This window comes from Lepisma saccharinum, chromosome 17 (genome assembly GCF_977018435.1).
Source record: "Lepisma saccharinum chromosome 17, izLepSacc3.1, whole genome shotgun sequence".
In the NCBI taxonomy this organism is placed as follows: Eukaryota; Metazoa; Arthropoda; class Insecta; order Zygentoma; family Lepismatidae; genus Lepisma; species Lepisma saccharinum.
The window spans coordinates 15,889,079-15,916,768 of NC_139245.1; the positions used below are offsets into that span (position 1 = coordinate 15,889,079).

General features: G+C 37.3%; 1 protein-coding gene across 4 annotated transcripts in view; it reads right to left on the reverse strand.

Moving 5' to 3' along the window:
- Positions 1-26,921, reverse strand: part of Tpr2 (Tetratricopeptide repeat protein 2) — a 41,113-nt gene extending 14,192 nt beyond the window's left edge. For 2 of the 4 annotated variants that reach the window (XM_083138996.1, XM_083138995.1), the window contains exons 1-9: positions 26,750-26,921; positions 17,000-17,059; positions 11,439-11,527; positions 9,481-9,605; positions 8,955-9,143; positions 7,971-8,089; positions 5,518-5,671; positions 2,874-3,038; positions 473-638 (exon numbers count right to left, since the gene is read on the reverse strand). In XM_083138996.1, the coding sequence (XP_082995122.1) occupies positions 473-638; positions 2,874-3,038; positions 5,518-5,671; positions 7,971-8,089; positions 8,955-9,143; positions 9,481-9,605; positions 11,439-11,527; positions 17,000-17,059; positions 26,750-26,829 (1,147 nt within the window). In that variant the 5' untranslated portion in view covers positions 26,830-26,921. Of the gene's footprint in view, positions 1-472; positions 639-2,873; positions 3,039-5,517; positions 5,672-7,970; positions 8,090-8,954; positions 9,144-9,480; positions 9,606-11,438; positions 11,528-16,999; positions 17,141-26,749 lie in introns of all 4 variants that reach the window. The other 2 variants (XM_083138998.1, XM_083138997.1) reach the window with 2 other exon arrangements.
- Between the last annotated feature and the right edge of the window lie 769 nt (positions 26,922-27,690).

The following is a 27,690-nucleotide window of genomic DNA, read 5'->3' on the forward strand; positions in this document are numbered from 1 at the left end:
TTCTCACCATACATCTCGACAATTTGGCGATGGATTTCACTCCGATTATGCTTTTGTGCCCACAAAAATTGGATGACGAAGCGCACCTCAATGTTGGATGCCACCTGAATAAGACGTGCCATACTCACACTGTGACCACTCGCATACTAAACCAGCTGCTTCTGGTGTGTGAAGAAAACATTTCAGACAGTGTTGCCACCAAGTGTGATTATTTTATCTCTCAAGAGTACAGGAACACGGGTCGGGTGTAACTTACTTTTTGATTCACCCTAGTATGTACCACTTTTCATCCGATTTTTCACCGCTATAACACTGAAATTTTATTTTGAACCTGAAGTTGACTGTTTTCGTACAGAAATTTTGCTTTTTTATTTACCTATTGACTAACTTATTTTCACATTCTTGATTAAACTTACTACTGCACTGCTAAATGAAATGCATGTTTATATCTAGGGAACTCAAACATACGTACCTCTATTTTTGTCCATTCTCACAGCTTTCTCATAATCTCTTACAGCCTCTTCATATTCACTGAGATCCATATAGCACTTGGCTCTTCTCAGCAAGGCTTTCAGGTAACTTTCGTCCAAACTCAAGGCAGACGTGCAGTCAGCAACAGCTTCATTTAGTCGACCTAACTAAAAAAAAAAGAGAGGAAGGGGAAATTTAAAGAAAAAACCTCTCTCTTGGAAGTATATATGGCTTGATAAATTACCAGTTCATTTGTCTGCCAGTGCAAACAACAACAGAAACACTGATGTAAACAAAACAGTTCTTTACATATGAAAGCACATGATCTCTTCAAGCATGATGGGGAAAAAGCAAAAAAAAACATGTACTGGTAAAACTGCTGAAAGGTGTCTTATGATTCAATCATCTGCCACTAAACGCACGGCCATGGAAATAGGTGGCTAGGCAGAATTTCTGCCGGTTCCCACGCACATCAACCATGATGCATTGTCTAGTTCGAGCATCAGAACAACCTCTCTCCAAGGCACTGTTGTGTCATTCCTGACCTTACGAGCAATTACTGCCCGTTTGTATCACATGCATTACAAAGTTCAACTCTACAACAAGATCTTTCATTCTCTTAAACCTCTTAAGACCCAGGGTTGTGTTCCGACATGGCAACAGAGCAAACTTCTGCCACCTGCCAAATTTCATGGCTGTGTATGTAGGATGTTTATTCACACCATACAGTTAAAACATAAATACACAAATAAAACATGGAAGAGAAATAGAAGGGGTGAGTGGTATGACATGTTCATAGAGATATGAACACACTCTGATATCAGACAATTGAAACTAGTGACATAACGAAGCAAGACATTTAATAATTCTGAAATATATTATAACTGATATATGACACATAGAAAAATGCTGTAAGAAATTAGAATGTTAAAAATTTCACTGCACAGAAAAAGTTTTACATATTAATGAAATGGAATGAAAATAAAGATTCAAAATCATTACAAGAAAAACAAAACCACATTTGTTATGTTATTTCATTTCAGGAAAACAGTAGAAACGTGGACTGCATTAATAATTAAATATCGAAATATTACTGATTTAGATATGCCAATTTTGGCAGATGTTTTTAACTCTAGGATGGTGGCAATGGTCACTGAAATTAATTGAAAAAGAAAAACCAGCTTCGTGGATAAATGTGAGTACTAATTTCTCCATATTTATATACTACCGCGTGTCTCTTTTCCCAATTATGAAGTTATACTAATTATTAAAATATATATATGCAGAATACTGGGACCACTCTCGATCAGTTGTTTGCTTTTGATTCAATTCTTGTAACCCTAACACTACACCTCTACATTATTATTACAGATGATATTTTAACCATTACAATACAGAAGCTGTTTTCAACTTGAAATTCCATATGTTCTATGAAGAAAATTTATTCTCAGAAACTGCTAATTGTAGTGTTATACTAGATGAGTCATAACTTCTTTCCTTTAGTATTGACCAGGTTAAAGTACATACCACTACAGAACCATTTTGTTCCATTACCTGGAAGACCAGCAGCAGATTAAAAATATATATATATATATTTTCTTTTTAAAGAAATTTGGCCATCCCAGGACACGAAGGTTAAAAATAGTGTGTGTGTATGGTGTTGTATGTGCTTCCTTAGAAAAGGGACTGAGGGGAAAAAAAGGATTTTGAATGTGAGGGCATTGTAGTAGATGGTAATTTTGCTAATGTACAACACGGGACATCTTATCCCTTTCCATTATTGCTTGCCTGCTTTGAGAAGAAAACTCACAACATATGTTTGCAGGCTGGAAAGATTCTCGTTTGTAAAACTCATGATTGGGTTTGAGAATGAAAAAACAGTATTTTCTTAAATATAATAAAAAAAATATTATCTAACTTGCTTCCCCCACAAGACTGTGTTTACTAATTACCAATGACACACTTCAAGGCTCTCGTAGCAAATAACAACATGTATCTCTGAATAGTATCAGAGACAGCATGTTCTAAATATGAGTCTGCACCACATATGCTGTATCACACTATATTTGGTAGAAATATATGTTGGTACATAACATTATGCCATAGTGGGAGGGATGAAGCAATAAAATTGAATTTAATGTGAAGCAACACAGCACATAATGTATTTCCTTCATAATGTTTCGAGGAGAGAATCACCCATGCATGTTCAGTGTGATTTTGACCATTTTTCATTTCAGTGTTAGTGTGCACACTGAAATAGCATGGTGACAGTATGACTGACAATTAGGAAAGTGTAAGATTACTTGTTTTGTCATTTCAGTTGTCCTTGAAAGTGTATTGATATTATATTCAAATCTAGAAACAGTTTAGATACACTCTGTACTCTGTAAAGAATTACGTACCTTTGATGATACTGTAGCTCTATTAAAGTACAATTTTGCATTGGTGATTGTGTTATTAGGGTCAATCTTCAGTGCTTCTGAATACAGGTTGTATGCTTCAAGAAACTGTCCAGCTTTAAACAAATCGTTTCCCTCTTCCTTCTTCTGTTTCAAAGCCCTAGCTCGCTGTAAAGAAACATTGTTTTTGCAGTTTTCTTGAATACGGGTATACAAGACACAAATACATTATACATTAATGGTATTCCCTTCTGTTCATGCAAATCATACTTTACAAATTGATTATACCTAACTTATAATACAGAAATAAATTAACCAAACATTTGATTTAACCAAATTCTTGACACTATATACCATATTTCACTGAAGTGACACTGATGTCAATGTATCAGTTTTGACCAATAATACCAGTATTAGTTCAAATGTAATCACCGATACTGGCAAAAATTCCATGCGACACTTTCGCAAAATCTAAATATCCTGCAAATTATCGAAAATGCATAATTTTATTTAATTCTTCACTGACATTCCTGCTGTTCGGGAACTCCATTAGATAAGGCAACCTGTATTCAAATTCAAGGAAGACTAGGTCAACTCTGCCCACTTCCAGCTGTCAACGTCATATGTGATGTTTTTTACTTGTGTGGACTGTAAGCCCATAACCCCAAGCATGGCAGGAGCCTTCAGCAGAAAACTGTATTCTAGTGGAAAACTGAATATGAGCTGAAAATAGCTTCTTATTCCTGAAGTTTGGACATCAGTTTCTTAGTATAGTTTCAAATATCACACCATAACAGACCTGATGAAAACAATAAAATTTCTACACATCTCTCTGTGTTGTCAGCAGACTTCACTATTTACTTTTCATTGATCTTTGTTTAGTCCTAATAAATGTTACATTCTTTCGAGTCCTAATTCATAAATGCATAACAAAACCTGATTCCTTCAAGTAAGCTTTCCTGGCAACGAATGATGAATAGATTCTCTCGGGCTATCGACCAGGTTTGTTGTGGAAAATATTCCAAGCTTTCGAGAGCTAACATCACTCATCTTCAGGGTTGAAGTGCAGTTCTGAGCGTCAACCCGTTGTATCTACGTTCGTGGAGGGGGGATCCCGGTGAAGATGGCGGACCAATCAGGTGGCATGTCTCCTGCATGTGCGCTTCTGGTTAACTAACTCTAACCAAGCTGGGTCTACTTCGAGCCCTATGTCGCGATTAAGATTATCCTTTTCTTAATGAACGGCTATTGCTTCCTTGAAGATGCGGTCCCAGTAGTTTGAAGCAACATCAAGTATTTCCATCCTGAAAAGTCGGGTCTAGCAGAACATTCAATCAATGAGGGACATAGACCAGATTTCAGCAATACAGATATCTGGATGCTTGAGAATTTTCCCATGCCAGAAACTGACTTTTTGCGTCACTGATGCAGCCACATTGGGACAAGCATTGTCATGGAGAATGATGACCTCCTCCAGAGATTTTGTTGGGATATTTATGGCACAGAGCAGCTCGTCGATGATCCAGTGTAGCACAATATGCAGCAGCATTTACAGTTGCTCCTTTTAACCCAAAATCAGCAAGAATGACACCCTGGCTGTCCCAGAAATCTGTAAGCAAAACCTTACCTGCACACGGGGTTGTCCTGAATTTTTATGGTGGGGACGAGTTTGTGTGTTTCCATACCATACTCTGTCGCTTTCATTCAGAGGTGTATGAAAAACCCACAATTCATTCCCTATAACAATGCGGTCGAGGAATGAGTTTCCAGCCCTAAGGTACCAGAGCAAATGCTCAATACCGTATCCCATAAGGTCCTCCATATGTTGTGGTGTGAGCTGTCTGGGGACCCATCTTGCTGAAACTTTGCGATATCCAAATGGATGTTGTTGCTCTTTCATATGAAATCCCCACTGCATACACTGTTGTTTGGATTGTTGACCGCCGATCCTCCTGAATCAATGCCTCCACAGCGACAACATTGCTCTGTGTGTGGGAAGTGCGAGGCCGTCCAGAACAGGGTTCATCAAAGACATTTACAAGCCCTGCGTTGAACTTTGCACACCAGTTACAGACATGTGTGAATGTCATACACGTGTCACCATACACTGCGCACAACACACGATAGATTTCGGGTGGTTTCTGTCCCTTTTGACCACAGAAACCGAATCGCACTCTGCAGCTCAACTGTCTCGAACATCTCAAGCGTAGCTGCCTTTTTGAAACAACTGCCTCTCGGCATGCACGAGGAGCTCACACCTGCTATCCCGTGGGAAGGTGGCGAAGTACATGTACTTTTAAATGTATATTTCAGTTTTTGTGGATACATTTCCGTTTGGCTGTAAAAAATTTACTCAATTCCTTTTGATATCCTCTCTTAATTCTTTGAATATTTTAAACCAATAAAATATTAACATTGACAATGACGTCATAGATTTAAATAAATTCAAGGTACATTGTCAGCATTCAGCACAACAATACACAGCACATTTACAGTTTTACAGAGTTCCCTGGTGAGTGTAACATACAGGGTTAGCATACACTGTATTCCCATGAGGTAAGTTAAAATTACAGCAATACCCCTGAACAGATCATTCATTTTCAACTACAAAATTACTTCATAACGTCCGAAATGACTTGTAATTTACCTTATATATCTCTTGTGCCTTTTGATGATCTGGAGCAAAACGCAGAACTTGTTGGAAGTGAGTAAAAGCTTTCTCTACATTATCCTGATAGTACAAGCACATTCCTCTAACATATATAGCATCTGCATTTTTGCTGTCTGCACGCAAAATATCGCTGCGAAAGTAATCATAAAACATTCATAAATAAATCAGAATTCAACTTATACCTAGGATAACAAGAGAAGAGTTAAAATTTATCCATACATAGGACATTACTCTTTGTCACTAAAAACTGTCCTAGACCTTGTGCTTAAAAATAAATTATAATTCACTATACATACAAACAGCGCATGGATTTTTTTAATAGGTGATGTGTAAACCAAATCCACTGGGTCTGATAATACAAACACGAATTTCGTGAAATGCCACCTGTTAAAAAATAATCAATGTACTGTTTGTAACTATATATAAGGAATTGCAATTATTCTTTGCATGTTAATATTCAATTTTGATGATTGTAGTCAACAAGCTGATATAACAAAATTTGAACATATTTACAATTATGAGAATGTCCACATTTAATAACAGCGGTTACAAGAGTGACCCAACTTCATGGACACATACTACTCAAAGAAAATGTAACATATACACATTAACACTATTAATTTAGGCCACAATCAATATTTGGGTTTGAGTGCATAGCGAGATGCTATGCACTCAAAGAGAGAGAGAACAAATTTATCTACTAGTAGTAATGCTTCAGTACTACTTAGCATCCTTAGTGTGAATATCTTTCATTTCTCCTTTTCCTCAGTAAATAGAGATAAGAATATGTCTATAGTTTAAACTGGAATCCAAACCATGCTGTGTCCCCATCCTAAATTGTACCAAGAATTATTCATTATAATTTTCCCTGTATGCACGTATTGTTTGCATGTAGAATTTTTCTCCTCTTTTATGGTTATTACAAGCAAGTCAATACATTTTCTGATGTAATGTTTCAGCTTTAATATAATGTTAAACAACATTGTTCTCCCTACTCTTACAGCACGAAACATGTTTAATTACTTGTATCAACCATAAATTTTTAGACTAATCCTTCATTATAAAGTGATAAAAAAAAAGTACAGAATATAGATTGCAGGGATTTAAATGTATTCAAGTTCATTTTCATTAAGATTTGTTTCATTAACCTTTAGGAGCCCCAAGGCCATTTTCACAGGTAACCTAACCCCCTTGCTGCCCGAGCCGATTTTGAGCAAAATGCAGAGTTTCAATTAAATGAGTGTAGATCGGAGACTAATTGCCCTAGAGAGATGAATGATATACCGTTGTACGCAGAATGAACTGGAGATTAAGACTATATAAAATTTATGCAAATTCGGCGTATATGTGGCAGGCAGGGGAGGGTAGAACCCCCAAAATTTCAAAAAAAAAAAGGGGATTCCCTCTCCCCCCCCCAAGGAAAAGTACATGACAGTGTTGACATGCACATGGAAATTATCGCTGGCATGTAAGGAACAAAAAATATTTGCATTATTATCGTATGACCAATGTAACGCGAGTTGTACCCCCAAAAAGGAATGGTCAGCATGCCACTGATTCAAGCTTCAAAATGCAGCGTTACCTTGAAATGACTGTAGCTCAGAGGCTAATTGCCCTAGACAGATGAATGAAATACCGTTGTACGCGGAATGAATCACAGATTCAGACGATATAAAATGTATGCACCTTCGGCATATATATGAAGGGGAAAGGGGGAATCTGCCCAAAAAAAATATTTGGGGTTTCCCCCTGAAAAAAAGGACTGAAAACATTCCTTTTGACCTCGGGGTACCGATAAACAAACTTCCTTCGAATGCAGTTTCCAGGGGTGAGAGAAACGCATTGCTTTAGAATAACAAAGCTGGCCTTCCTTTGTCGGCAAAATTTCTCCCTTGAAAAAGACACAAAAAAGAAGTCTCCTTTTTCCCGCTATTTTCATGAAGAAAAAAAAATGTGCAAGAATCATTTCTGTTAAATACATGTGTTAACAACAACATGAAAAAAGAAAATCTGAATTCTAGCCAAAAATAGCGAAGTTATAACGTAAAAACTACGACCTTGACAAAGCATCTCGATTGAGATGATCGGGCATCCGAGGGTTACCTAAGAGCATCTTGATCGAGACGATCGGGCACCTAAAGGTTAAATTACTATTATTACAAAATGAACCACATTGCCAGTGCAACAAAGCTAAAGATTTAATCCATATTATAAATTTCTTAGGCAAAACTTACATTTGAGCATCTCAGAAGCATAAAAAAGGCTGCCACGTATCATAATGGTTAGTGTCCATGAAATCCCTCAATGAAAATCATCCGACAGTCCTGTTCCTCAGAGGGGTCTTTTGTCATGCAGTTTAGTTTAATTTAAAAGAATAAAACTTTTACAGTATTAAGGTTTCTTTTTTAAACAAATACATATTTACTTACTTAGCAATTTCCTGGGATTCTTGATATCTTCCAAGAAGAGCTAGACACTCAGCTTTCAAAACCTTGAATCTTGTACATGCTACTGCATAGTCCATTGCTCTATCCATGCAGAAAACAACCTGAAACAAAACAAATATATTATATCTAGGTTTATGCTTTGTAGCTAAACTTTAGTTCAACTACAGTAGCCTGAACCTGGCATATTTATCCTCTATGCTCCATGTCAGAGTTAAATAAGTTGATTAGAAAATTAATGCATTACAGTCACTGGTACCTTGCTTTCAAAAGTAACACATAATAGTCACTCTGCTATACAATAAGGACATTTAACTGTTTACAGATCTGTTTCCTACTGTGCATGTTTTCCTACTGAAACTGTCCTAGCATCGTAGCACATCACAACGACACTAGAGGTTCCCAGGTTCGAATCCCGACCTGGGCATGGATGTTTGTGAGTGTGCATTCATCAATTTCATCACATCATCTCTCCTCCCCATCTTTGCAAATTAGCGAAAAGTGCCACAAAAAAGCGAAGTAAAATAAAGCAAATCATTCAATCAATCCTACTGCAAGTGCCTCGCCAATGGCACAGTGGTAGTGTTTTCGCCTTGTAATCAAGGAGTCCCGGGTTCGATACCCTGGAGGAGGCACATAGTGGTTCGGATCCCACTTTACACTGTAGGTCCAGTTCTGATTAGCCTTACTGTGCATAAAGTGGACTTAAAAACACCAAATCAATCAATCCTACTGTAAATTTAAATGCACAAACAAGTTTACAACACAATAAGGTAACTTACAGTCTTGCAAATGCAGTTCTGAATTTACCAAGATAATTCAAAGTAAAAAAAGTACCATTACAAAAAAATATAACTGATGTCAAATACTACTAGAAGAGGAAACATATTTCCTATAATTAAGACAACATTGATCAACTGTTCCAAAATTGTAAAAAATATTAAAAATGAGCACAGGCAGCATTCCTACCTTTCTATAATCAGAATTGTTGAATGCTTTGGTTGCTTCTTCATCAAATCGTTTCACAGTATGAAGATGAGCTATTTCTGGTGCAATTGCAGGATTATTTGGATCTAGTTCTTCAAATTTTGAAAGTGCGTTTTGTGAGGAAGTGAGATCTCCTAGTGCAATGCCACATTTCAACACACGTATGTAACCCTGGAAGAGTAGAAAAACATATGAAATTAGCAACAGACTTACGTAACCTAAATTAACAAAATACTAAAACACCTGGAAATGAAACTTGAAATTCAAAAATTTTACATTTATAACTTTGATGATCATGAAAATTTAAATTGTCTTAGAATACTTGAGAACTTTTGCCTTCAAAACCACCCAGTTATGAAAATTTGAATGGTTAAAGGTTTTATCTTATTACAATATGATAACTAAATGAATTCATTTAAATAGTATCCTTCCATTTTCACAATTATTTGGGGCTAAAAACATGCAACATTTAGTTCACGCATAGTTATTTAACACCTTATGCACTAACTTTTACAAATGTGTTATCTAATGTCACAGACTTCTTGGCATCCTCCATTGCTTCCCTGTACTGGCCCAACATCATGTAACATGCAGAACGATTTCCATAGTATGCAGCACAATTTGGACATAGGTCTGAAATCAAGGAATTCAATTCAAGAAACCATAGTGAAACATTCACAATAAAATATACAATTATACATGATCCTTTGTGAAAGCTTCCTCCTGCCTGAAATAATAATTTAATGTCCCTTCATAAATAATTGTGCATATATTTATAGGATATTTTTAATTTATGTAAAGAACAAAAAGGTCTCTTATCCTGGTAGCGTAGTGGCAACATCAGCACCTATAGTTGGTTTCAGGTGGATGACACTAAAATAGCTCATGAAACCAGTGTGTAAGAAATTCCTCTGTTACTCTATTCCCCCGAGAAAACTGAATAGGATTCAAAAGAAAGAACATAATTATTAGGCTATGTGATACGCACACTGGACTCGTACGGACTGTTGACACAAAATATGTGTTGTGATTATTTTCCCACTAAATTTGGCTCATTAATTTACAGCTGTTGGTCATTTTCAGCATTTGTTGCACATCTACTCCGAGAAGTCTTATTGTAGAAGAGGTAGAAAGTACTTCGTTACAAAATTTTCTACACTGACAATAAAGTTCGGTGAATGATCCTGAATATCGAAAGTAGACAAATTCTTAATGAAACCTACTTACCGTCCTTTGAAGCAGTCCCCTCCCATGGCTATGCACCGTTGAGAACTATGTACGTGTCCTGGAAACTTTTAGAAAAGTCTTCTTTCGGGATGGTGTTCAAGACCCTAGTCACGTTCCGTTGGATGTCCGGAATATCCTCAAATCTCCGACCTTTCAAAGCGATTTTGAGGCTCTTCCTTGTGGATCATGCAATCACTGTTAAAGAAAGTGATGAGCATCATCTTGATGCGTGATTTTTCCACCTTGACCTTCTTCCCACGGGGTGATGCAGGAGAACGCCATTCCATGCTTTGGCGTTTCATTTCAGGGTCGTACTTTACACACCAGCTCTCATCCTCTGTAACAATGCATTGCAAGAAATTTGGATCTGCAACCACTATATCGATAAAATCCTGTGAAGCATCAACACAGGCCTGCTTTTGCTCCTCTGTCAAGTGTCAGATTTTAGGATATTCCGGACATCCAACGGAACGTGACGAGGGTCTTGAACACCATCTCGAAAGAAGACTTTTCTGAAAGTTTCCAGGACATGAACAGCCGTTCTCAACGGTGCATAGCCATGGGAGGGGACTACTTCGAAGGACAGTAAGGTAGGTTTCATTAAGAATTCATCTACTTTCAATATTCAGGATCATTCACCGAACTTTATTGTCAGAGGTTGTATAATGCTTCTTTAATGTAGGCACTGCTGGTTACAAGCATGTGAAGCAAGTGAAATTTGTTCATGTAAAAGTTGTACATCATGTTCGTATTTTCACACATTATGCACTTTTCATAACTTCTAAAATATTAAAAATAAAATCTTGTTAATCATTTACATTTAGTCAACACAATACTAATTCATTCAAGTGTCACGAATCGGATATAAAATGTTGTGTAATCAGAAATGCCAGCAGTCGCCGGGTGATGAGAGGTCGCCGAGAGAGTCATGATCGACAGAGCAAAGCACGAAGTGTGTTGCGAGTGACAGTGTTAAGTCGATCTGTTTAAAAGATTTGAGGGAACCCACTGAGGACACCTTTGATGGCCCGACACAGTGCCACGTCATGACTCAGCCGAGGATACTGATACAAAACTATCTACTTGGTTTATGTTTCTCCAATTGATTTGTGTCACAGAAAAATAATGAACGGGTGAAATGGAATGTCTTTTCACACAAACTGGCAATAAGAATAACAATAATAAAATTACATGCATAACTAATATATTGCTTAAAAACATGAAAGAACTGCCACTTACCAATAGCTTCCGTGTAGAAATGTAGTGCTTTCCTATACTGTTTAGTCTTATACAGCTGGTTCCCTGTTTCTTTCCTCAACTCAGCCATTCTGAAAAAAAAAAAAAATACAACTTGAAAACAAAGCTTTTGGTTTTGTTTTTAAAATTCATTATTTCTAGTAGTAATACAGGGTGATTCAAAAGTCTCTCGACATTTTCCTTATATCACTAATGAATTATTTTCAAGATGGGACAAGAGAGACACTTGTTTTCAAGCAAGATGGTGCACCACCCAATTTTGCCACAAATGTTCGGGACTAACTTGGTGACACTTTGCCCGATAGGTGGATCGGCTGTGGCTTACTCTTAGACCTGACTCCCATAGACTTTTTTGTCTGACATTTCATTACATCCAGGGTGTACCAAGTAAAGATCAACACCACAGAGCAACTGGCACAGCGAATAGCCACAGCAACAGGGGAGATCACAGCAGCTATGCTGGAGCATGTGTTTAGGTCTCCACAAGAAGGTGGGTGCTATGCCTAGATCTACAAGGCCACCACATTGAAATGTATTAAGTTTCTCTTCTATCCTAGAGTACTTTTCATCAGTATTGTCAACAAAATGCTTTTAAATTAAAATGTCAAGGGATTTTTGAATCACCCTGTATAAATGGCCATTTCATTTGTATTTTTTGTTATTTACCATTAATTTTCTGCCACTTTTGGCTAATCGCGACATGAGGAGGAGTGATGCCAGGGTTCGAACCTGGGACCCCTGGCATAATAGCATGCTGTGCTAACCACTCTGCCACGGAGGCAGATTTCTTTCTTTTACAAAAAAAATTAACATGGTATGTGCCAATCATACAAACAGGGAACTACAGAAGGACAAAATTCTTAAATCACAAAAATTACTGCAAATACAAAATACCACCACATTAACATTACCCACCCTGCCTTTCCACACGAGACATGTGAAACTTCTTTTCATCCTGCCTTTCATCATTTTTCATAATAGTAACAAATCACTTATGTATGGTTAACATAACAAATCAAGATGAGTTTAATAACTTTTCCTTTAAATGTACTTTCAACTTCTTTAGGTCAACCTCAAAAATGAGAATGAATCAAGTAGTAAATACATTAAAAGAGAAGTTGTTTTTTTTTTTTAAAAAAAAAAGGTCCCTTGTATCATGGGCTGTTATGTTGCTAAAACACAGTGGTTGGCATAATTATATTATAGTGCTGAAATTGGATAGCATATGAATTATTTTAGTGCCTTTTAAGAAGTTACATACATACGAGTTTTTAAGTCCACTTTATGCACAGAAAGTGTAATTGGGACTACAGATTAGTTTAAAATGGGATCCAAACCTCTATGTGCCTCCACAAGGTATCAACCTTGGGGACCTTGCTTACAAAGTGATGACGTAATCACTATGCTACACACACACATATTAATGGAGCTCTCATTAAGGATTACAGTGAAACTGCGATATTCCTGAGAAAGGCCAATGTGTTCTATCCCAATGTCGTATATGAAGAGAGGAAAATAAAGTATATAACTAATTTGACCTTTAATAAATAACCAGCCACTTCTATCTGCTTCTAATACAGATAAAACTACATACATATAAAAATGCATTACCAGAAACATTACTTTACAACTAAGAAGATAAGAGTGAGGCTACCCAAAAAATAAACAAATGTATACATTAACTCATGATTGAGAAAACAGCCACAGGAAAAGCTACCACGATGGTGTAATATTTATGGAAACTTATTTTAAAGTCCCTACTCTTCTTCTTTTTATGAAACAAGTATCTCTTGTTATTTGAAACAAGGAATAAATGCTGGAAACAATTGGTTCTGGCATCACAAACTGTCTGATACAGACGGTAATTTACAAAAATGTTGAAGATAATCTCTGTTGTCTGATGGTTATGCATTATTCTTTAAAGGCAAAGATCTTGGGATAAATTGCTAACAACTCCTCCATTTCATTAAACTTTAATGATGTATGACAACCTGGACTGTACTTGCAGCCTAATGAGGCTCTGGCAACAGGACCGACAGCCAGTACACTGTATTTACTCATGTGTAATGCACACTTTTTTCCAAAATTTTTGACCTGCAAAACTATGGTGCATATTATGCACAGAATAATTCGGACAGCCAACATTAAAGCCACACATGTTTTCACTATGTCGCTGCATGTAACAATAAATATCAACAGGAGCAAATACAAATTACCAGGTTGGATTTCATTAGTAAAAATATATTTTTTTTAAAAAAAAATATGAAAATGAAATGGCCATTTCCCATGATTTTTTACTTCGTGATGGAACGTTTTGAGACACCAAGAAAAGCGAGACCTTGCCATTCTGGCAGAATTCGAGCATGCACCTACCGTCACATGGGACAACTAAGAAAGCCATTTCTTGAACCTGAATTGTACTGAACATTATATGCAAGATATAATTAATTGTATGTTGCTTTTCCCAATCAAAAACCAGAGTGTGTAAATACAGTAGTTTTCTGTGGGACCTGTGTTCTGTGCTGCCCATGTGTGTTAGTGATTAGGTGGTAGATCAGCAACAGCTGAACCTCGCCCAGCAATAAAGTCAATTCAGTTCAATTCAATCCTTTCCCCAATTTCATCTTATCACCATTTACCCTCATCTTCGCAATTACCCAAAAGTGGCAAAAAATTAAGTACAATAAATAATTCAATCAATGTTACAATGTCTGGCAAAATTTAACTCATTTTCCATAATCTTGTCCATGTCCAGCATTAGTTACTTGAATTTTATAGGATGTAAATGTAGATATATATGTAAAGGGTGTCTCAAATATATGGGATTTTTTAAAATCATAACTTGGCAACACTGCGAGGTGTGACGTACATACAAAACAGGAAGTAGGTGCCATGTCATTCAGTTATCATGGAGCAGTGGAGTGGTGTGAAAGCGTATTATAAGAATAACGACAGTGTCAGTGCTGCACCTTGAGAAAGTCTGCGACATTATCAGCTGTAAGGGCATGCACACGTTCCATCCGCGCAAGCAATAGCAAGGTGTATGAACATCGACCGGCAACAATTGCAGAACTGAAAACACGAATCCGTGAGGAAATCAACCAGATTCCTGTAGACATGTTACATCGAGCAATGCATGATGTTCCCCGACAACTTCAGGAATGTGTACGTACAAACGGTAGCCATCTTCCTGACACCATCTTCAAAACATGAAGGCTATCTTGTGAATGAATAACATGTTACAATTAATTGCATACCCTGTACTATTCATCTCCATGATTACACTTGCTTCGAAGTTCATCTTCATCTTTTATTTTCAATTTTAAAATGTCCCATATTTTTGAGACACCCTTTATAATATCGTCCTCCAAATGCTTCTTTCACACATTCACGGGACAGCATTGTGTGACATGCAGATAGTTGCAGGCTCTGTTTAATTGGCTCTCACTTATGCTACATTATCTGGTATCCATATTGTTTTCACACTGTCACATTTCTTCCTTAATATACAGGGTGGCCCATAATTATGTATATGATGTTTGACTGACTGCAGTATTTAAAATACTGGACAAGGAAGTTTCGAGATGGCAACACACTGTAGCCTGAGAGTGGGGATAATGGTCACTGGACTTAGGAACCAATAGTGTATGCCAGATAGGATGGCGGAACGGTGGTCTCTGGAACAGCATGTGTGTTTGTATTCTGCAACAAACAATTATGCGGAGGTGAGATGGAGGACGGCAGTCGAGTTTGGAGGTAATGGCCCCTCTGTGCTAACAATCGCAAGAATAAACAATAAATTTGACGCCAGTGGTAATATATTGCATGTGAAGGGAGCGGGTAGGCCCCAGAGTGCGCATAACAATGATAACACAGCTTGTGTGTTGGATGCCGTTAATTAGTCTGGGAAGCCGAAATCACAAAGGCGTATGTCCAGAGAGTTGAACATTTCATTTCACACACAACACTGTAGAGAATAATGAAGGACTTGCAATTAAAGCCATATCATCCTTGTTTGATAAATGCTCTTAACGACAATCATCCAGAAAGGCACATGAAGTTTACAGAAAAGTGGCTGGGAATGCTGAGGGAAAATGCATGTTTTGGAAGAACATCACTTGGACAGACGTGGCCAAATTTCTTGTTTCGGGAAGTGTTAACCGACACAATTGCGTGTACTGGGGGCAAGAAAACCCTAATGTAACCACCATCAGTATTCATGACAAAAGTCCTGGTGTCATGGTATGGGGCGGTGCCTCTTATGATGGGTGATTGGCCCATTCTTTTTCGATGATACCCTTACTGGAGAAAGTTACCTTAAATTGCTTACAGACAGTGCGTATCCTTTATTGTCTGCACGACCGAACATTAATGACCTGTGGTGGCAGCAAAATGGAGCATCACCACACTATGACATACCAGTGCAAGAGTGGCTGAACGAAACATTCCCGCAACGCTGGATCGGTCGACATGGGTCTGTGGAGTGGCCAGCTCGGTCTCCGGATTTGTCACCAACAGACTTTTCTTTATGGGGTCCTTTAAAAGGCAAAGTGTATCAACATCACATAGGCAATTTGGCAGAGCTACGGGCAGCTATCACAGAAGAGTTCCACAGGATACCAGTAAGGCTTTGTCAAGCTGCTTGTGACAACGTTGCTTTTCGTCTCCAGGCATGTATTGATTTCGATGGTGCACTGGTGGACCACGCCATGGAGAACGTAGATTAAAAACTTGTAAGGTTTGAGGTTAATGTGTTTAAGTTCATGTTCCATTGGTGTTAATAAAATTGCTAGTTTCTGTACCACAGTATGTGAAACATCATATACATAATTATGGGCCAGCCTGTAGATCATGTAACTTTTAAAGTCTAGGAACATGTTGATAGTACGGGCTGACGAGGATGATTGAAAAACCCTGGAATTTTCATCAAAATTCAAGGTGATCACGTAATTTTCACCATTATGCTGAAATGATTTCACAGCAAAAGCACACTGTGCTTGAGTTGGAGAGTCCATTGCACATTGCTTTACAGTGAGCTGGCAGCTAGCTGTAATTATCTCTCTTAATAAAGTAGAACAGGCTAAAAACCAGTATGTCCAAATTGCCTGATTCACTGACATATCATGTATGTTCACCTAAAGTTTTATTTTACGGTGTAATGAAAATCTAAACTAGCTGTAGCTCCAATTACTTTCACGATATCATCCAAATACTGCAGCAGAATTAAAGATGGCATATGAATAATAAGAACTTTATGCAAGCAAAAAAACTAACACTAGGAATGCAATATCTACCGTTATCCAAAAACCAACTACATATTGATAATTACAGTCAAAATGGTGTTTGCAACATGAAGTAGAAAATTAAATATATTTCTCTATTGTTTGAAGTTTGGCTGATGGTTTTCTTTATCACCAACCCAGCATCTGACATCAGATCTTACACGGGAAACATTCTTCACTCAGGTCTACTTACAGTTTAATTAATTCAACATATAGGTTAGATACTTCTAGCACCTACAACCGTAGATTATCTGTACTCACGTTTTGTCACGATAGGCTCTTCTAATACTGATAGCGGACTTCTGAGCCATCTTTACCTCTCTAAAAGCAATTAAATTTAACAATTATGCTATTGACCTTGCTTTTATTTAAGCAGTAGAAATTTCTTCACCTATAATACAACTGAAACAAGAGGAATTTGATAATTGTTCTTTTTATTATTATGAAATAGCTAATGAAAGTTACACACAGATTGGTGTACAACAAGCAACTAAACTGCCAATATGATGAAGTGGTTCAACAATGGATGCACATCTTTTTAAAAATGCATTTTTTTGTGCGAGTCACACCCATAGTTCAAAAACAGTACCACTTTTATTTTTGTTACGTGTGGTTTAGCTAAATGTAGCCAAGTAGCCATCATGCCACAAGAAGCATTCTAATCAGAACACCCTGAAGTACAATTTATGTCATTATGTAAAAAATATTAAGCCTTAAAATTAACTGTCAATAGTTATAAAAGTTTTCCACTTACCTGAAAAAGTTGGGGGAAATCATGCTATGAATATTTCATATATTTGTAAATCCTAATTTCCTACTACAAGGTGAGCAAGTGCTCTAACATTTTCAACTTCAAAATATGCTGTGAGGAGAGTTCAAGAGTTAAACAGTCTTAGAGATTTATTTGGACATACCTAGAAAACCTTGAAAAGTCACAGCATCAGCAATGGCAAAAATGAATGGAAAGTCTAAGTAGATTGACTGATTCAGTCATTTGGTTTATTTTACTTTGCATTTCTACCACATTTGGCTTGTTGCAAAGATGAGGATGCGTGGTGATATGATGAAATTGATGAAGGGACACTCACAAACACCCATGCCTAAACCAGGATTTGAACCCAGGACCACTAGCATCATTGCATGCTGTGCTAACCACTCCACCATGGAAGCCAGCAGAAACTCTTGAGTAGAGTATTATACAGTAGTAAGGTAAGTGGTACATGACTGGATGTTAAGTTACAGCAGAGAGCAAGCCAGGCATAAAATGGAGCTGTTATATTTTTTTCATATTTTGTTGCAATAAAGTTTCAGGGTTCGCACTAATTTTGACAAAGCAAATTCCCTGACTTATACAAGCAATATTAAAATTAATTTCCACACCATTCTGTGATGCTTTGTGCTTGAAGTGAAGGGGACTGGTATACCCAACTAGCAAAGTTTTTGCAAAGCATTCCTCCCAGTCATCTGTCTCCATGTTAAATCATAGGATCATCCTCCCACCCCCAATTAACTAGAAGGCTCTGCAGGGTGGCCACACTAGGATCATGAAAAAAATCAAGTATAATTCCCGGTTTTCAAGGCAAACTTTAAAAAAATTCAAGGGTACAAGCAATGTTTTTTTCTATTTAAGCCTTACGTATTACCGACTCTCATGACCCACACACAAATATATTAACAATATAAAGGGTTTGGGTGATTCCAATGTATCTCAAAATTGTAATTCAATTCAATTCAATTAACTGGAATGTATCTATATTTAAAATATTTAAGGTGCGGAGTTTACATTTGTCAGTTCATATATTCAGACTCGAAATACATCTACAAACACAAGTCACAGATGTTACAGGATATACTAATCCATGAAAAATTGTTAATCTTTCGCCTATTAGAGAGTGTGTTCTGCAAAGAACACTAAAAAGTAAATGGATTGAGGGAATTGTTTTATATTCCACATAGCTTTTTATTCCTTCCTCGATAAAAATAACATCTAAACTATGAAAAACTTGCATCAGTGCATTTATAAATGTATATACATTCAATGGGATTTGAATTAACCTGACAATTCCCATTTCTTTATAAACAATATTTTTTTGTTTGAACTTTATTTCTTTCATCTATATAATGGTAATATATGACTGACGTGAATTTTTTAAAAAAATATACAATATTTCCGTTAATATTTACGTGTCACCTATATAGGGGACACTGGGCATTATTGCTAAAATCTTCAAACTTCTCAGTAATTCATTGATATTTACAACTTCTGGCCACCAATATAAAATAAAAGGTAAATTTACCACTGCATATAGCACAGTGCCATGAAGGCGTATTAATTGGATGTAGGGGTAGGACCCCACACATTCTTGATCGCAGCCATTTTGGAGGTTATGTGACCAGCACCATGCTTCGGCCACCTTTATCTCCTAGGGTTGCCCCCAGGTACCCATTGATAATGGTCAGCATAGTTGCCTTCCAATATGAAATATTTTTTCAATTACATACCTCTTCTTACATATAAAAAATGAATATAATATAGTTTCATAACCTTGTTTTCATATAAGAAATAAACTAAGTAATATTAAGCAACAAGGAATCAAGTCTTTCATATTTTTCAGGTGTGAAACTTGTATATATAATTGTCACAATAGCTATACATATCACTGTTCACTTTTTGTTAAAAAAAAAAACATGCATTTTATAACGTTGAATCCAGTCCACATGAAACAAGAGGGAAGGAACCACCACTTCTTACCCCGAAGACCCACTCTTAGGGACTGCACATTTTCATTGAAACGAGAGGCACCACATATGTATTTGTTGTATTTCTGTACTACAGAGACACAGTCCACTTGGATTTTGGACCTCCTTCCATCAACTGATCCTACCCTGTCCACCTTTGTAACAAGAATAATTCCAGGACACTTTGACGCAATTGATGTCATGCCATCTAACAATGATCGCGTTGCTGGTTGTTCAGAATGACACACCCATGTCTTTCCTATTTAATTGATTCTGCACTTGGTATAAGGCAATTCTGTAAACTACAGAGCATTCCCTGACATTCGCTACGAGACTCGGAGGCAAGCTGTCTGGTGTCAGCGATTGTCTTTCCCGGTGAATGGTCCGCGACAGTCGCATGCTACAGTCTGTTTTTTCGCTCTCTTTCCCTTTCTGTTGACGTTGCAGACTGACGCCAGTATAATCCTCCCTCGGAAGTTGTGTTGTGTCCGCGTGTTGAAGATTGTGGCTTAATATGGCACCACAAAAGTTTACATTACAACAAAGGGTTTATCTTGGTGAGTGTTACAACGGAAAAGTGCGACAATGTTTCGCAATGAAATTTCCTGGTGTTCCCGTTCCACATATGACCACTATATTAAACCTCATAAAAAAAATAGAGTAACAGGGTCAGTTCTGAATAAAAGTGGAAAAAAAAAACCACGAGTACTTACTGAGGAAAAACTTGATGAGATAGGACAAAGGTTAGAACAGTCTCCTCAGAAATCTATCCGCCGCCTCTCTCAAAAACCACAGCATTTAGTCGCTAAAATTCTTAAATATAAAAAATAAAGTATACAAAGACAATCCGCACACCATCCGTGATTTAAAAAAGAGTATTGTACGAGAAATCGGGAAAATTACTGTAGACGAACTTGCACGGGTAAATGCCAATTTCCTTCGGAGATGCCAGGAATGTGTTTGCAGCAGAGGGACATTACTTTCAACACCTTCTGTAGTCAAGGTTAGTACACAATATGAAAACTGTAATTTTAATAGCAGACTCTAGCGACTGTCACGGACCCCGTTTACCGGGAAAGACAAGCGCTGATGCCGGGCCGCTTACCGCCGAGTCTCGTAGCGAATGTCAGGGAATGCTCTGTATTTCCTTGGATAGTTCCCTGATAGTGCCACGTCCAGTAAGTGTTGTTAGAAAAGGAATACCAGTGAATTAATTTGTTAAATTTTAGGTTGTATGGACCTAGATTATTTGGCAAGTGATACCTATTGGTGATAAATTTGCACCTTGGTAAGGTTTTCAGAGTATATCAGGTAACTACCTGCTGCAGCTGCTGACCTAACATTGTAACCAAACTTTACACGTTTTCCATGTTATGTCTTGCTTTGAGGAGTGAATGAATTGAGAAACATGTTGGGAAGATTTTCATAAAACTGTAATTCAGTAAATTAAAAAAGTTTCTAAACAAAATTTATCACTTTCTGGTAAATCTAAATTGTTATAGAAATGTAAGAACTGTTGAATCTCAAAAAATCTATTCAGCCGTTTACTCTGCGCTACTAATTTATTGTGTGTTGTTGTCATACAATGCCCAGTGTCACCTACAGATGACACAAAATATTAATAAATGAAATAAAAGTACACAATATATATTTTTTTCAAAAACAATTATATCACATACTATTAACATTCTTGTAACTAAATACGCAAATATGATGATAATAATTTATGTTTTGTGCAGTATATTGAAAATGAACTGGAGGCAGTGGGAGATCTCTTCTCTCTACAATCCGCCATCTTGAACAATTAGAAACAGAGCTCGACGCAAGAGTGGAGCACTGTCTAACAGTGCAGCACCATTATGGTAAAGCATTAAGAAACAAAATATTATAAAATGAAAACTTTGTGATAACTTGTATTTTTAATAATATTTTAAAATCGTTGCACCTGAAGGTGACACTGAGAATTAATGGGTTAATAAAAGTTGCAATTTTTCAAGGAGAAAAATTCACGTAGAATTCCCGGTTAGTAGCCACCCTGCTCTACCAAACATCTCTCCAGCTAATATTTTCCACTTCAGGTGCTGCTAATAAGAAAGTTTTGGTAAACTTAACTTGCTATTACTTCGACATAATCCAACTTATTCAACATTGTTCAAATAAACAGCAACAATATTTTTATGCAAAATATCTCCCACGAAGAGGTTTTTCAAGAAAACAAAACTCTTAATTTATTTTCACTCTCAAACCCTTGTTTCTCTTGGACTTTTTCAAGTCTTCCAGGATTTCCAAGTCAGTGGAAACCCAAAGTATGTTCCTACAGAAGCAAAATAAACCATTTTCATATTTCAATAACTCTCATCCACAACAGTACCGTACAGTGAATAAACCTTACCTTATTCATAACATGGAAACTAAATTTTCTATTAGTGTTCTATTAGCAATAATTAAATTAACTATATGAAAATATATAAAACCTGTCAATAAATTATAAAGAAAATATAATCAAGATTTTACACACACACACACACACATGCATGCACATCCAAACAGAGATTCTGTTTTGTAATAACTAATAATGCCCCCCCCCCCCAAAAAAGTACACATTTAAAAATGGATGCAAGTACTATCACCAAGTGAATGTTTTGCAAGTTAGTCACTCACACCAACCATAACACTGATAATAAAGATTATTATTGTTATTGAATTAACCTCATTTACGCACTATGGAAATTTCTTACTATACCGCGTTTGTTACAACCTGTCCCTTTTCCCGCGCTAGGGAGCGCTCGACAGTTTCGGTGCCAATGAGAAACGAGGAAAAAATAGTCTGCTGGGCAGCGAGGAGCGAATGGAAGCCAGAAGAGAGGCGCTTACGTAGACGCTGTTGCGAAGTTGCGTATTTTAATTGGCTGCCTGGCTTTGACTTTCCCCAGCACCGAGAAAAGCCAGGGAGCCAATTAAAATACGCAACGTAACCGGGACAGGTTGTAACAAACACGGTATAGTTACTTCTCAGACACATACACATATAAAATGTAACTGCCTAACCTACTAAGCAGTGTAAAGAAAGAAATATCTTAGAAGAGAACTTGTCTCATCTTGTGATGAATCATGAGACCCAGTGAAAACAGGAGAAAAGAGGTTCAAACACCCTGTTGGAGGTAGTCACTGTTTAAAAATAATTTTAAAATAGGGAATTTGACAAATATTAGAGGAAAATAAGATATTTGGTGTTTGTGCTTGTGATCCAGGGATAAAAGAGAAAATACAGCACAAAAGATGAAACTAAAAACAGGGTAAATATGTAAGTGGAATAATCCCCTTTCCCTGTGCACTTGAACACACAAAAACTGCAACAGCCAGCCCTTTCTTCCTCTCCAAATCTCCCTGCCCAAAGCTGTTGTGCATTAGCTTCGACATTTTCCTCCCTCCCATTAGACAAGACCACACATGGAAAAGCAAGGTTACTTGTTAACCTCGTCAGTAAAATACTTTTCCCACCTTGAAACTTTAACATCTGTAGTACAAAGATTCCCACTAGACCATTTGCAAATAATATTTTACAGAGCAAACAGTGTTTTGAACAGTACATGGTCAAGAAAGCCATTTAGGAGAAAACAAAGTTTAAGTCTATTTTTTACTCAGATGGGGTAATTGGGATTGGACTTACAGTTTGAGTAGGATCCGAACCACCATGCAGTATGGCTTCCCTAGGAATCTACTCAGGACCCTTTGATCACAAGGCAACAGCTTTATAGTGGAACCACAGGCAAAAGAGCTTGTGCAGACCCGCGACTCCTGTGGGGGCTGTCGACCCACTGTACCCCCTTGAGAATTACGTCGATTTCATCATTTTACATAATATAAAAGTGGTTCCAGTGTTAGGAAACCACAAATAATGGAGATATTTGATAGCAAAGTATGACCCAAGTAAGCACAAGAAACTCCTATTCCGGACTACTATCACTCAATTTTCCCGTAAAAAATTCCCAAACAGCATCAAAACTAACACTCCTGGCGTATTCTGACATTACTACGACCCCAAATCTTAACTATGTTTGCCTAACCTAACCTTACCGTGCATGGTTCGTGGGGTTATCAGTGAATGGTTTGTGGGCTACCTGTGCATGACGTCAGCGCCAAATTTTAACGGCACCGTCAACCCACTGTACCCCCTCGAGAATTACGTCGCTGCTGTATTTTTAACTTCATCCATACATTCCTGCGATATCGTCCACTGCATTTAACACATTTCTTTTTTCCGGTCACTAAACCATCCTCCTGCAACTCACGGATATACATCTCTGGCTCCCAGCTGAAGAACACCACGATACTGAAAATGTCGATACACTCCCCAATATGCATTTTCAATGAAAGCACTTACCACACTAAAAACGCATGCCCACCTTGCAAACAAAATCCCAGTACCATGTGACATGAACCAAAACATCGTCTGCAGTAAATCTCGCGCAGCTTGACATAACACCAGGATTGCCAACCTTCAATCTCAGATATTTCCAACACTGCTCCAAGTTACAAAACACGAATAATGTAACATGATGTTCCTTCATATTACATGCAGATGGCAACGATGAAAATTATGTAATAAATAATCCCATCAAAAAACTCATTACTCCACTATAATACATCTCCTAAAGCTAAAAACAAAACTGTTCGTATAGAACATAATCTTCATAAATGACACAAAAATCATCACCTTATCGTGGGGGTACGAACCGTCGACGGTACTCTCCTGTGCACCTTACTCCTGCATGGAGGGGAAGAGGAAGGTGCATAGAGACTTTTGGCAGAAGGTACTATGTCATTGATGAGGATACTTCAGTTAAGAAAATGATTATTTTAGTGCAAAAATCTAATCGCTATCATACAATCATTCCACCACTCCCCTAAAAAAGGGGCAATCTTGTAAAAATGTGATGTTTACACATAATTTTCCACATTGCACTTGAATCCAACAATGAAACACATGCCCTTTATGGCAAAAGCCTTATTCTCATATTGGATGTCAGGGGTTCTCTCTTATGTAGAACATTATTGTTGGGAAACAAAGAATAAAATTCCTTGCTCGAGGGGTGAATCTAATCATACCTACCAATATGACAATTTTCAAGTAACTTATACGTGTGTTTCACCTACGTCACAAACTGTTGCATTGTGGCTTCGAGCAGCCATGATTGAGGCCAATTCTAGTTAAGAATATGCAGGTTGGCAGGAGCTAACACATACATTCTTGATTTAAAACAAACATGCAGTTGGTGTAGATGTAACGAATGCTACGTGGTGGATATTTCCTTGCAAACATGGCGTGTGTGTGCATCCTGATGTCACATGAAACCCAACTATATTTTGTTACCTCATCAGTTCAAAAATTATTAACAGTTTAGGATCCCCGAAACGGCTGAAATTCCTTTATTTTCTTCTTTTTCACATTGGTACTTACATATTTTGCATTCCTAAGGATTCTTGAAGGTGACATTTCATTTTTTTCACGCAAATAATCTCAATTTTCGACATATCGAGGAATTCTTATTTGTTCATTTTCGCTTGCGTTACACGCAATATGGCGGAGAAATCTTGACTAGCATTGTTCATGATCAGTGGTTATGCAGTGTTGCAACCTTCTTCATCGAAAAATACCTACTTTCGTGTTATTGATTTTGTATTTTTTTTCCTCGGTTCGAAAACTCCACGAACCATGCACGTAGCAATCATAAATAGCTCCACGAACCATGCACGGCAAGGTTAGGTTAGGTTCGGCAAAGATAGTTAAAATTGTCATGTTCTTGGAAAACAACGGTGTGGTTGGAAACACTGACCGGCAGTTACGTCATCGAACGCACGAAACATTTGGTTCATGTAGTGGAAGGACATAGAGGCAACTGCTTTTGTGCACTGGAGAGACATTAATCTTCAAAAATACATGATTCACCGGCAAAATAAATTAAACGATGGGAAAAATCACTTCCACGACCTTTCAAAAGTGTACGGAAAGTCAGTTCGGTAAGTACTTTCTCCTGTAAAATTGAAGAAATATGTTTCGGGCATACTAAAATCTTACCCACATGGCTAAGTATTACAACACAATTATTGTATAAAAGAAAAGTAGTATATATACAAAGGCTGCGACTATTTTCACCACGTGGTGAGAATAGCATACAGGGCAATCTTCACCAGGTGGTGAGACTAGCATGTAGGGCTATTTTTACCAGGTGCTGAGAACAGCATGTAGGGTTATTTTCACTAGAAAAATAACATAACATTGTATTTTATTATATTCATTGGCAGTGTTGCTGAACTTACTGCTAAGAAGTTATTCTAAATTAAAAATGGGTGTGACAACTAGTCACCAGGTAGCGAGAATAACAGAAAGTGCTGAAGACCACAAATTACACAATCAGGTGTTGGACTAAAAGCCCTAAACCTGACCTGCCTAACCTAACAACGAAAGCATTTAGAAAGGTAATATCCCATCCACTTATGTCATGTGACATAGTAGCACCAGTCCACATCAGAACACCTTCCGGACACTTCCATGATGTGCAGAAAAGAAGTACTTGTCTCCTGCACGAAAATAAATGCACACCAACATAAGCTTCATACACATCAACAAGATGATGCACATGCAGTTTAAAATCTGGTGAAAAGAGCTCAAAAGCTAGCCTCACCACCTGGTGAAAATAGTCACCATGATATACAAATCACAATAAAACAATTATTACAAACTGCACACAATACTTAGTACCGAATACATGGGTTCTCAGACTACTTAGGATTTTACAAATAATAGCAGGATAATGCAACTAGCAGGAGCAGTGAATGCTTGTTAGTCACAATATTCCTTCAAAGATCGTATATCTCGTGAAGAATATTCAGAGGTGACGAACATCTCTCATATATTCTATCACTACGGAAAAATCGAATCGATTTCTATCACTTCATACATAAAGTCCGTAATTTAGTGAGCAGCCAAAGTTGTTTTGGTTTCCCTCATACGATAATGTTACCGTTGTTTTAACACATCCGTCAGCTGGTGTTTTTAATGCATTGACGGAACTGTGGTTAACAACTTCAAAAAAATTAAACTTATGCTCGCACATGTTTGCACAATGTACTCCAATTCTCTCTCTTCTATGTAATAGGAATATGATACATGCGATAAAAATTGTTTCATTGACCAAATTAAGCTGGTAAGTACTCACTTCCCCATGCCGAGAAACAATAGATAAATTATAATAGAACAAAGTTACATACTCTTCATTAGTTTTCTCAGGCTCTTCATCCACAACAACGACATCCTCTTCTACATCCATCACATCTTCAACTTCGGCCATTGTGCTCTACTGCTGGAGGATAAATAAATATACAGACAGAAACTGGCAGAGGGCAGAGGTATTCAGTTCTCTATCCCCCTTTCTTTTCCAATTTTCACCTCCACTGTTGCCACAATCTGACAAGATTTTCCTTTCAGAAGAGCAACATTTTCCCTTTTCACCCAATTTTCTCCTTCATCTAAAGAAATAATAATATAATATAATATTTTCGTTGGTTCATGTTCGTATCAATGAAAAATGTTAAACATATTAAGTTATCCTCATAAATGTTCTTAGGCTGTGTCCAAAAGGTACAAAGTACATACTTGAAGTACAGTCTTGACGGAAGTGACGTCACCTAGTGCAGTTCGAAAGCGCCAAGCAAACGAGTGTACAAGACCAGCAGGGCGATTCACGAAAATGACTACAAAATCGAGTCTACAACGAAGTAGTCGTTTTTAGTAGTAAAAGATGTAGTAAAGTGCGATTCACGAAACCGTCTACTAAGAATCGACTACATCTTTAATTGTCTACAGCGCACGGCTACAAGGAAAGTGGTGAACTTGGCGAAACTAAGCAATATATATGGAAATAATCGATATTTTTATCGATTGTTGTGCTATTTCCTTGACATTATCGATGCATGTCGTACTTCGAGATTCCGAGAGTTGTTTGTTTACGCAGAATGAATAGAAAACTAGTTTAGTTTGTTAAAACTGCGAAGTAAATTACTGTACGCGTAACCGTAAAGTAATTTGTATAAAGTGAAAATACTCTTTGAATTAAAGCAATTGTGTGTAAATACACGAAATTTAATAACAGATGCTATGTTTTACCTATGGTTTTACCTTACCTTCTACTGTATGTCACTGTTGAAACAAT